General features: G+C 36.4%; 1 protein-coding gene across 1 annotated transcript in view; it reads right to left on the bottom strand.

Annotated features, from left to right (window-relative positions):
• Positions 1-12,914, bottom strand: part of LOC108520897 (vacuolar protein sorting-associated protein 13B-like) — a gene marked incomplete at its 3' end in the record, with an annotated part of 201,096 nt that overhangs the window by 68,981 nt on the left and 119,201 nt on the right. Inside the window, exon 10 of the mRNA XM_017860455.1 lies at positions 9,975-10,118. Within this exon, the coding sequence (XP_017715944.1) occupies positions 9,975-10,118 (144 nt within the window). The remainder of the gene's footprint in view (positions 1-9,974; positions 10,119-12,914) is intronic.

Genomic DNA, 12,914 nt, shown 5'->3' with positions numbered 1-12,914 from the left:
CTACAAAGAAGTGAAACAAATTTACAAGAAAAAATCAAAGAACCCCATCAAATAGTGGGGAAAGGATATGAACAGACACTTCTCAAAAGAAGACATTCATGCAGCCAACAGACACATAAAAAAATGTTCATCATCACTGGTCATCAGAGAAATGCAAATCAAAACCACAATGAGATACCATCTCACACCAGTTAGAATGGAGATCATTTAAAAGTCAGGAAACAACAGGTGCTGGAGAGGATGTGGAGAAATAGGAACACTTTTACACTGTTGGTGGGACTGTAAACTAGCTCAACCATTGTGGAAGACAGTGTGGCGATTCCTCAAGGATCTAGAACTAGAAATACCATTTGACCCAGTGATTCCATTACTGGATATATACTGAAAAGATTATAAATCATGCTACTATAAAGACACATGCACACATATGTTTATTGTGGCACTATGCACAATAGCAAAGACTTGGAACCAACCCAAATGTCCATCAATGACAGACTGGATTAAGAAAAGGTGGCACATACATACCATGGAATACTATGCAGTCATAAAAAAGGATGAGTTCATGTCCTTTGCAGCAACATGGATGAAGCTGGAAACCATCGTTCTGAGCAAACTATCACAAGGACAGAAAACCAAACGTGGCATGTTCTCACTCATAGGTGGGAATTGAACAATGAGAACACTTGGACACAGGGTGAGGAACATCACACACTGGGGCCTGTCATGGGGTGGGGGCATGGAGGAGGGATAGTGTTAGGAGAAATACCTTATGTAAATGATGAGTTAATGGGTGCAGCAAACCAACACAGCACATGTATATACATGTAACAAAGCTGCACGTTGTGCACATGTACCCTAGAACTTAAAGTAAAAAAAAATATAGTTTTTTTTTCTAATTCTGGGAAGACTGTCAATGATAGTTTAACGGGAATAGCATTGAAACTATTAACTACTTTGGGCAGTATGGCCATTTTCACAATATTGATTCTTCCCATCCACGAGCATGGACTGTTTCTTCATTTGTTGAAAAGCACTTTACTTCCAAAGCTGTGCAAAATAATTGCTCTGTGGTTTAGGGTTTACTGACCCATCTTTTCCCTCTCCTCACAAAGCCACCACTCAAATTTAACATGCATTTGATTAATCTGATTCAGAATCAGCCTTATATTAAAAGTCAGGCCACAACAGAAAAATAGGGGGACAGAAAGCAAGACTCATTAAGAAGGATTAGACAAGTTGGCAAGATGGGATGACTCAGGTATTAGACACTGCTATGTTGAATCTTCCTCTTCTATAAATGTTTGGGTGCCCTGTATTAACAGTGAGTTAAGTGCATAAACTGCTGACTGACCCAGTCTAAGAATTTTGTAAAGGGTGGATGGCAAATAAATGAACAGCTCTGAGGCCTTAACTTAGCTTTCTAGCAAGGATTCCATCAGAAAAATCACCTGGATTTAAGAAAAGAAGTTATGAGGAAGAAATTCAAGAAACAGGAAGCTGTCCTGTTTTAAGAAACAGGAAGTTAGGCTTTCCTCATCCAATGGAAAACTGCTTAATATGGCATCAAGCTTATACCCTCTCCCATTTCTGTCAAACTCAGAGGATACTTGAGGTTTTCTGGTTGTGTCCACTGAAAAGAGAAGTGGGGAAGTGCAAGAAGGCTCATGGACGGAAGCAGGAGGCTGAGCAGAGTTTCACTCTCACGTGGGCTAATGAATGATAATTAAATAACACAATTTCTGAAGTACCTGACAGTTCTAAGAGTCTCTGATTCTGTAAGAGGACCTCAGTATGATCAGTTTTTGCTTATAAAGTTAAACAGAGTAAGGGATTGGAAGCATACTGGGTGAAATTAATTACTCCAACTAGAACCTCCAGTACAGTGTTGAACAGAAGTGATGTAAGCAGACATTCTTGTCTTATTGTTGATTTCAGGGGAAAGTATCTTAGTCTTTTATCATCAACTATGATGATAATTGTGAGTTTTTCATAACTGTAATTTATCAAGTTGAATAAGCTCCTTTCTATTCCTAGTTTGTTGCATGTTTTTATTATGAAAGGGTATTGGATTTCATCAAAATTTTTTTTCATTTATTGAGATTATCATACGACTTAAAAAATTCTACTGATATAGTGCTTTACATTAATAGATTTTCAGATGTCAAACCAACCTTGCATTTCTGGGTAATCCCATGTGGCTATAGTGTATAATTCTTTCTATGTTGCTGGATTCTGTTTGCTAGCATTTTGTTGAGAATTGTTGCATCCATATTCTCCAGAGATATTAGTCTGCAGTTTTCATTTCTTTCTTTTTTTTTTTTTTTTGAGACGGGAGTCTCGCTCTGTCGCCCAGGCTGGAGTGCAGTGGCCGGATCTCAGCTCACTGCAAGCTCCGCCTCCCGGGTTCAGGCCATTCTCATGCCTCAGCTTCCCGAGTAGCTGGGACTACAGGCGCCCGCCACCTCGCCCAGCTAGTTTTGGTATTTTTTAGTAGAGATGGGGTTTCACTGTGTTAGCCAGGATGGTCTCCATCTCCTGACCTTGTGATCCGCCCGTCTCGGCCTCCCAAAGTGCTGGGATTACAGGCTTGAGCCACCGCGCCCGGCCAGTTTTCATTTCTTATGTTTTATTGAATGCCACTTCAAATCCTTTGCCAAAAAAGACTAAGCATAACAAATTTCATTAAAAACCATTTCTTCTATGTCATCCCATTCATTCACGTCTATAAACTTTGGTTCTCGACTGACCATGATTAAATACACACTTCTTAGTGTATCTTCCATTATTTCTCTGCACAGTTCCTTCACTCTAGAAAGATTAATTTTTTTTCACTGTCCTACCAAAAAATCCTAATGCGTAGAAAACTCCATGTCTTTATTCATGCTATTTCTCCACGTTGAAACTATTTTTTATTGATGGCAAATTTAATGTATACCCCCCTACTGCTTCTCTTCTCTAACAACCAACATCCTTAATCTAAATGAAGTTTAGGCTTGTAAGAAAGATTAAATCAGTTACAGAAAATGTAAAGTTATATAATCTCTGCACATGAGTAGATGTATTTATATTTTAAGGTAGTTCCAAATATTTATTATTGTCTGTCTTCCCTACTAAATATTGCGCATTAGACCTGAAAGCAGAAATGTTACCTCTTTTGTTTAATGCTGTCACCTTAGTATCCATAATAGTATTTGACACATAGGAGGCATTCAATATTTATTGAATAAATAAATAGGCTATTCTTTTCTATGTATTCCACTTCTCCATGAAGCTAGATCATTGATCACCTGGCCTAAAGCTTTCTCTTTCTTCCCTGGACTCATAAGTCTAATTTTCCATAGAGTATATTTAATACTTCATATACTACTCTGTGTTCTTAGTTATCACTCCATTTGTCTATGCTTTACTTCCCAACCAGATTATAAAAACCTAAAGGGCAGAGACCATAGTGTATTTCTTTTTCAAACCTCTGTCACACTATAGACAGTGTATCTGGCATATAGTAAGCTCTCAATGAACAATGCCTAATAAGACTAGCATAGACAGTTTACTAGAGCCTGAGGAAAACTTAATGCATTTACTGGATTTCCAGTAAAGAAATCTATATGGATAAACATCATCATGGCTGAAAATTTTAAAATTTTATTGTCTTCTTGATGTCTTACATCTACTTTGAGGCAATTGTGATGTTTTCCTGTCTCAGCACAAGCGTGTTTATCAGGAGAAAATTACACTAATTTTAACATTGACAAGGCCTAACTAAAATTGTGATAGATGTGAGAGTTCACTGTACCTAAGAAATCCTTCGCTTGGAGAAGATAGGCAGTAAAATACTTAATATCTTTTCCAGGCCTAGATTTTAAGAAATTTGAGGTATTCCGTCACAGCCCCTCTTGTCCATTTAAGGCTCTGCTTGAATCCATATTTTATTGGAACCTGTGTTTATTGCCTGGTTACAAGTAGTATATCCAGGTGCCTCTGATAGGAAACAAAATACTCAGCATAGCAACACCAATGGGAGGTCACCCTATGCACATTGTCCAAAATTCCCATCTCGTTTCCTAAATATAGAAATATGTAGCCTCTGATCTGGCCTTTTCCATTCATGACTACCTCAAGAAAGAAAGCAGCAAGACAGACCAGAAAATCAACATACTCCCTCACGCTAGTCTCAGTTTCCTCTCCAAAACCCCCTTTACCCACACACATTTTGGGTATTCATTTCCTCTATATCCCTCATCTTACCTGAAATTCTATTCCAGAAGACATCTGTTATTATGCTACCACACACTTAAAGTCCCTTTCCTTCTTCTTTACCTTCAAGTTCCTATTTCTAATTATTTCTCACAATCCTTAGTTTGGTCAAGAATGTCCTGAATTTTTCACTTTCAACTAAAAGACAAGAATTTCTATTCCTAAAATGAAGCACAACTACAAAACAGATTATTTCTAAGTTAAAACAGTAATAATACCACCCCAAACAACCTCTACCATCACTTCATATGGCATAAGCTCAAGGACAGTTCATAGCAAAAAAGCCCAATGCATTATTTTGTTTTATAAAATTTTTTTTTAATATCCAAGTAGATTATATTAGCCAGACAACATTTTTCTATACCATTATACTTTTTAATGTAGTAAATAATAATACTTAATACTTTAGAATGATAGAATAAAGATACTGGTCAATTTACTAACTTATATTAATAGAAGAACACATTATTTTATTGATACCTAGATTTTCTCTAACATTGTTTACACCAACCTCAAATCACAATCTTCTGTCATCTGGCTCTTTTATGCCAAGTGTGCAGCAGGTCTAGAGAACTAACAGACCCAGAACCGAGAAGGCAGAAAAGAACTTCAGGAAAATGGCTCTCGGGGGGAAAGCAGAGGTGATGCTATCTGATAAGTTTTACAGTGTGAAAAATTAAATTGCGAGGAATTATGGTACAGCCATTGATAGGAATGGGGTGTGGGTTAGCGACAGGGAAGATACAGAGATTTTAAAAAAAACGAGTAAATAGAAATTGTGGCAATGAGTAACTTCAATAAAAACAAAAAAGTATAATGACAGGAAATATTATCACACTACATTAATTCACTAAGCAATGAACAATATTTATATCATCTTTAAAATGAAAACAATTAAGATTGACAAAAAAGAATATGATATAAGAATACTGGGAAGATGGAAGTGTAGAAAGGAAGTGCAAAAGAGATAGAATCCTTATTTACAACAAATAGCAAGTGAATATGGTAACAGTGAATCAAGAAATGATAGTCCATTCAGGTTATTTAGAAACATGGAGATAAATACTTGAATAAACAGCTCATAAAGAGTGGCTGACTATCAGGCAGGATGAGGTGGGGTATCAGGGATTGGTGCTACTTTGATGTATTTCATTAGCAAATTTTGGTTGTTAAAATTCATTTACTAATTTGATAAAAATAAAGCCATATTATAATAAATAAACTAATGGACTTTTTGAGACTAAGACTACCTTGTAAGAAGGTGAAGAACCTTCTGAAGCGTAAACCAATTGTGTCAACCACAGTCCTGTTAAACACTGGTTAAGAAATCAAGGCTGAGTAGTGGAGCTTTGTTTTGGGAGTGAACTTACAATTGTAAATTTGGCTTTGGCTGTTAAGGTATCCAAAAGGTGGACTCTCACCTCACGTAAAAGGCAGGGAACTAACATGTAAGAATCCCAAATAACGTGCCTGTTGTACTAGTTCTCTAGATACAGATGTCATGGAGACATGAAATATAGAATGGGATGGTGAACTTTTGCAGCGAGCTAGATAAGGAAGGACATGTACTTTGTAATATGGAATGCATTTTGTTTTTGAATATTAAATTCCTGTTTCTTTTATGTAATTTCTCAGCCTGTCATAACACAGGTTGAGTATCCTTAATCTGAAAATTCAAAATCCAAAATGCTCCAAAATCTGAAATTTTTTGAGTATTAACATGACATAACCCTCAAAGAAAATGCTCAGTGAAGCATTTCGAATTTTGTGTTTTCAGATAAGGGACTCAACCTGTATGTACAGAGAAACAAGGTTCATTTAAAGGCAGAAACTAAATATTCTGGGAGCTAGAAATCATGGAAATTATAGTACTTGAAGGGGACAGTGAAAATCTAACAGTACAAATACAGGTCCATTGGTCTAGTGGCCTCACCTCATCTAAAACACATTTTTCAGAGCAACAATATTGGAAAATTTTTGTTTAATGTGGGACAGAATTTTCCTAATCCATCATCCAGTCATTTTGGCTGTGAACTAGTAAATTTCATTATGTGTTAGCTGTCATTTTAATTAAACTTAATATTAAATATTGGTTCTGGCAAGAATCCTCAGATTACCCTATGGTTTTCACTTCTAGTTCCAAAGATATGCTCATTTTTTCCCCTTTGTTTATTGAATACATGTTTCCTCCACTAATACATAATCCCACTATCCTATTACACTTTTTTTTTTGAGACAGGGTCTCACTTTGTTACCTGGTTGGAGTGCAATGGTGTCATCTCGGCTCACTGCAGCCTCTACCTCCCAGGTTCAAGTGGTCCTCCTGCCTCAGCCCCCAAGTAGCAGAGACTAAAGGAACGTGCCATGTCTGCCTAATTTGTGTGTGGGGGGGGGGGTGGGGGGGGGGGGGGGTTTGCTGCTGTTGTAGAGATGCAGTTTTGCCATGTTGTCCAGGCTGGTCTTGAACTCCTATGCTCAAGCAATCTGCCCGCACCTTGGCCTCCCAAGTGATATTATTCTTGATTATTCTTGAATAATGTTTAATCTTCCTTTTATTTTTTTTGAGACAGGGTCTCTTGCTCTGTCACCCATGCTGGAGTGGAGTGGCACCACCACAGCTCACTTCACCTCTGGGGCTCAAGTGATCCTCCCACCTCAGCCTCCCGAGTAGCTGGGACTACAGGCACACACCACCACAAGCAACTAATTTTTAATTTTTTTTTTTTGTAGAGATGGGGTCTCACCATGCTGCCCAGGCTGATTGTGAACTCCTGGGCTCAAGCAATCCACCCACCTCAGCCTCCCAGTGTTGGGTTTACAGGTGTGAGCCACTATGCTCCCAGCCAAAATTAATCTTTCAAATAAATATTGCAAAAGGTTGTCTGAAAACGTTAACACCTTTAAAAAACATACTATATTAGGCCAGATGTGGTGGCTCACGCCTGTAATCCCAGCAGTTTGGGAAGCCAAGGCAGATGGATCCCTTGAGGCCAGGAGTTCAAGACCAGCCTGGGCAATATGGTGAAACCCCATCTTTACTAAACAAGAAAAAAAACAAAGAAAAGAAAAAAAAATATGTATCACATCAAATATACATAATTTCTTCTTATAGAAGTATGTTGTATCAATATAGTATCAGATGGTGGATTTAGAACAGATTTGATATTTACTGGTCTACAATTCACAGGGTGCCTTCTAGAAAACCTGATAAATGGGATTCTCATTATTAATCCATAATTCCTATGAAATAGTATTTGTTTATAATGTCAGGATTATATTATACATACTAACATATGTATCTTCCTCCATTTTCCCAATAAGTTAGCCAGGTTTAATTTTCCTATTTTTCTTTTGTTCTCAAACAGAATTTTTTAAAAAAATTCTTGGCTGCGCACAGTAGCTCACGCCTGTAATCTCAGCACTTTGGGAGGCCGAGGGGGCCAGATTACCTGAGGTCGGGAGTTCAAGACAAACCTGGCCAACTTTGTGAAATCACGTCTCTACTAAAAATACAAAAATTAGTTGGGTATGGTGACACGTGCCTGTAATCCCAGCTACTTGGGACTCTGAGGCAGGAGAATCGCTTGAACCCAGGAGGTGGAGGTTGCAGTGAGCCACGATGGCACTCCAGCCTGGGCAACAGAGTGAGACTCCATATCAAAAAAAAAAAAAAAGAAAGGTCAGGCATGGTGGCTTATGCCTGTAATCCCAGCACTTCAGGAGGCCGAGGAGGGTGGATCACGAGGTCACAAGTTGGAGACCAGGCTGGTAAAACCCTGTCTCTACTAAAAATTAGCTGGGCGTGGTAGCAGGCACCTATAATCTCAGCTACCTGGGAGGCTGAGGCAGGAGAATCGTTTGAACCTGGGAGGTGGAGGTTACAGTGAGCTGAGATTGTACCACTGCACTCCAGCCCAGGCAACAATGCAGGACTCTGTCTCCAAAAAAAAAAAAAAAAATTGTGGTAGTGTGGTTGTGAAACCACACTAAAGGCAGTCAACCAGCCCTTTCAAAATATACCCTTGACTTATTACAGAGTATTCTATGTAACTAAAATATCTTTATATTCATAAACTATCAAATATGAGTTCTGCTAATAATTTAAAAATTGAATCATATTCTTCCAGTGCACTGTAGGTCTTTTCTAAAATACTGAAGTTTTTACAGATATGTCCCACCAGGGTTGGGAAAAGGTCCAAACAGTCCTTTATTATTATATAGCCTGTATTTTTAATTGTTATATATATACATAACATAAAATTTACCATTTTAACCATTTAAAAACATTCATGTCATCTGTACTTGCAACATGATATCTAAGGAGAAACACATAGCCATAGATACCTTTTTAAAGCAGAAGAAAACAATGCCTATTCAGTTTATGGAACTGTCAGTAATGATTCAATATTCAGGGAGGGATAGTGAGTAACTCCCAGTATCCCTTTATTTACTGAAATTGATCCCCCTAAGAGGCATTAAAAGTATGTAAATAGTTAATAACCAATTTGCTAAGTTATATGAATTTCTAAAACAATCAGTGATCTGAGAGTTAGATTTCTTTGATAGGAGACATTCACAAAATTGGCACAAATAATATAGGAATGTAATTTACTTTTATCCAACTCAACGTGCTTCAGAGGCCTCATCGAAAATGTATGGGAAGTATTTTTTAATTTGCTTATTTTGATGTCATATAATTACACTTTTATGGATTCCCTAATGTATATTTAAAAAGTTAATATTGTGGAAAATATGTAGTTCTAAAGTCCTTTTACAATAGGTATTGAATAAATAGATACCATGACTAGTAAAGGATGATTACATTAGAAAATCTCCATTTACAAAAGATAAAAGATTTATCATTTTAAAATAATTTTTTTTAAATAAAGAAGACTGAAAGAATCATGTTGCAGTTATAATACCCAATCTGTGGCAGAACGGAAACAGCGTTGACTTGAAAGACCTAAATTCCTCTTCATTTCCTATCTTCTTACTAAACAGAACTTTAAGCCTTCTTTACAACTCATGACAAAATAAAAGCAACATCTTTTTCATATATAAACAGTTTGTTCACCTGAGTTTTTATAAAATATTTATTCTAAGTGCAAAATGTTAGAGAAATGTGGAAACAAAATGCGAAGAAAATATATCTTGAGAAGAATCTAACAAATAGCTTTCTTTGTTTCTTGCTGACATACTTTGTGGTTACAATACAGGCTTCCAATGAACACCGGATCAAAATTAAAATTCTAGGTAGGCATTCAACTTTTATGATTGTGTCCATTCATTTCCCACTGAGCATGGGAAACGAATGCTTTACAAGTTATTTATTGAAGATATTCCCATATAACTCTTAGAAAGTTCACTTCCAAAAGAGGCCTTATTACTGTAATGTATCCAAGTAAATGAAAGCTATACCAGGATTCTCGCATCATACTTTATAATTTCAGCAGGGCAATAAAATTATGTATATAACAGAGGTTCCTCTGAGGTCAGTCCATAGCAATTTTGCAAAAGTACATGATAAATAAGAGGAATAGAGACCAAACAAATTTCTAAAATAAAGAATAACAATCCAAAATGATTTATGACTATATTTTGAATAAAGTTAAATACAGAATAATTAAGCAGAAAGCAGTCAGCTTAATTATAGTTTTCCTGCAGTGAACGTAAAGTTGGAACAAGTGCAGTAAGCCTGATCAAAATCAGGTAACAGTTACCTCCGCAGCCTTGTTTGATGGTTCCAGTCCAGTCATATTTGCTACTATTAACTGATGTAAGAGTTGAACTTGAGCCACACTTAGGAAGAAGTCCAGGTTTGTTGTTATATTCACTTCTAAGGAATGGCCACACACTAAAATCTCCTGAAGCAAAAAAGGTAGAATACAGATAAAGAAACATGATAGCTTTCAGACGATAATTTATCATTCTTACTTATTTGACCTTCACTACTTTGGTGACGTTTCCTAGGACTCAAGTTCATACATTAAGGTGAAGAGCAAAAATGGTGAGCACAGTCACTTGGACAGAACTTAATAGATAAATTTCATATTTATGAGGGCCTGCTGTGTCTTGGGCCTTGTGCTAGATATACACAATTAACAATAAGAAGTCTTCACCTTTTCATACCTATCTGACTTTTCCATACCTCGAACTATTATTATTGTTTTCAATATGTAGCAACAATGTAATTGTGTAGCATAATCTTGTTCATGAATTCAAGCCAACAAATATTTACTGAGAATCCCCTAAGTACTAGGTACCACAGCAGAGTCCTAGGAATATCACAAAGAATAATGTTGGCCTTGAATGGCAACCTGCTCTTGAGGAGGTTATAATCTAGTTGGGCAGACAGATGTAAACAGACAATGGTAGGCAGGCAATTATAATTGCTAAGAGCCACAGTATGAATATTCTCCAAAGGACATACTCTAAATGATTTATAAGAAAACAGAGTGTTGAAGATAGCTAGACTAATTTATTTCACTTCTTTAAACTGCTAAAATCTTGGCAGCATTGGGTAGATGTCCATAACTTAATTGGTGCTGTTCTGCAAAACTGAGGCACTTGAACATTTATCACTGGAAAACTGTTCAGACAAGGAAAACAGAATAAAACAAAAAACCAATCCAGTAGCTTCACTTAATAGGGAGACTATGACTAGTCCAAATGCAAATGCGTCAGCTTAGAGCAGCTTTTAATAAAGCCATAAAGAACAGCATGTCTGAAACAATTATTCTTTTTTTTGTTAAATAACATTTTCCTCCACAAGTTCTCTGTATTAATTCACTCTAGTTAGAATTCTTGTTCTATTCCTCAAGTATTGACAAAAAGGGAAAAAAGTATACCAATTCAGGATTTTAAAAAAATAGTCACCATAACATTACCCAAGAGCATAAAAATTTGTACTAAAAGTATCTTGGCTCTATTGGTGGCATACATCCTGTGAAAACTTGCAAAAAATTGATCTTACACTAGTAGGTTAAATAGTATCAATGCAATTGGTAGAATCAGCAGCTAATAACATAAAACAAGGATAATTTTCATTTTATAGAACTTATAGCTTTTCAGATTCTTCTTATAATTATTTTTTCTACTGATCGGTTTGAACCTTATAACAATCTAGAGGGCAACAAGAGTTGCTATATATGAGGCAACTAAGGTATGCATAAGAAAACTGATGGAACAAATAATTTAAATGAATGACTTAGGAGGATAACCTTTAGTACAAAGCTGAGTTTGGCCTAGAACTAGGTTTCCTGACCTTTAGCTTCCTGCCTCTTTCACCTGGGAATGAGGAATTTTCTAGTAATGCCTTCAAATCATGCCTTTAAATGCCTTTGAAGATGACCTAATTAAGATAGGATGATATTTCATCAACACTTGGATATATTCTTATCTTTGTTTCTGAATTCAATGACAAGTATTTGGGAATCCAAGTAAAGAATATTTTCGGAGGAAAATATCTTAATAATTTAAAATGATTATGATATCCCATTTTTGTGAGTCAAATACACATAGGAAATAGAAGCATTTCTTAAATGTGATTTCAATATGTGAGTCTTAATTCATATTTTCATAGCAGCATTGGTATGAAAAAGGGCATGTCATAAGGAGTTTCATGTATTCTTATAGCTGTTACTAAGCAGCTATAAGATATTAGTAGATTTACTTAATCTTTATACCCCTTTCGTGGATATACAAAAAATTAGTATATATCTAAATTTTCCAAACATTTTATAATAACTGACTTACAATTCTGTCAATGAGCAAAAAGTTTATATTGTGTTTAGCATAAAAAGTTCTATGAAGAATTGCTTTAGTTATAATGAATAAGATTATTATTTTTTTTTTCAAATTTTTTTTATCATACTTTAAGTTATAGGGTCCACGTGCACAACATGCAGGTTTGTTACATATGTATACATGTGCCATGCTGGTGTGCTACACCCATTAACTTGTCATTTACATTAGGTATATCTCCTAATGCTATCCCTCCCTACTCCCCCCACCCCACGACAGACCCTGGTGTGTGATGTTCCCCTTCCTGTGTCCAAGTGTTCCCATTGTTTAATTCCCACCTATGAGTGAGAACATGCGGTGTTTGGTTTTCTGTCCTTGCGATTGTTTACTGAGAATGATGATTTTCAGCTTCTTCCATGTCCCTACAAAGGACATGAACTCATCCTTTTTTATGGCTGCATAGTATTCCATGGTGTATATGTGCCACATTTTCTTAATCCAGTCTGTCATTGATGGACATTTGGGTTGGTTCCAAGTCTTTGCTATTGTGCATAGTGCCACAATAAACATATGTGTGCATGTGTCTTTATAGCAGCATGATTTATAATCCTTTGGGTATACCCAGTAATGGGATCGCTGGGTCAAATGGTATTTCTAGTTCTAGATCCTTGAGGAATCGCCACACTGTCTTCCACAATGGTTGAACTAGTTTACAGTCCCAACAACAGTGTAAAAGTGTTCCTATTTCTCCACATCCTCTCCAGCACCTGTTTCCTGACTTTGTAATGATCGCCATTCTAACTGGCGTGAGATAGTATCTCACTGTGGTTTTGATTTGCATTTCTCTGATGCCCAGTGATGATGAGCATTTTTTTAATGTGTCTGTTGGCTGCATAAATGTCTTCTTTTGAGAAGTG

The sequence above is a fragment of the Rhinopithecus bieti genome, unplaced genomic scaffold (assembly GCF_001698545.2).
Source record: "Rhinopithecus bieti isolate Rb0 unplaced genomic scaffold, ASM169854v2 scaffold_55680, whole genome shotgun sequence".
Classification (NCBI taxonomy): domain Eukaryota; kingdom Metazoa; phylum Chordata; class Mammalia; order Primates; family Cercopithecidae; genus Rhinopithecus; species Rhinopithecus bieti.
The sequence above is the reverse complement of the archived record's forward strand: the minus strand, read 5'-3'. Positions and strand labels throughout refer to the sequence as shown.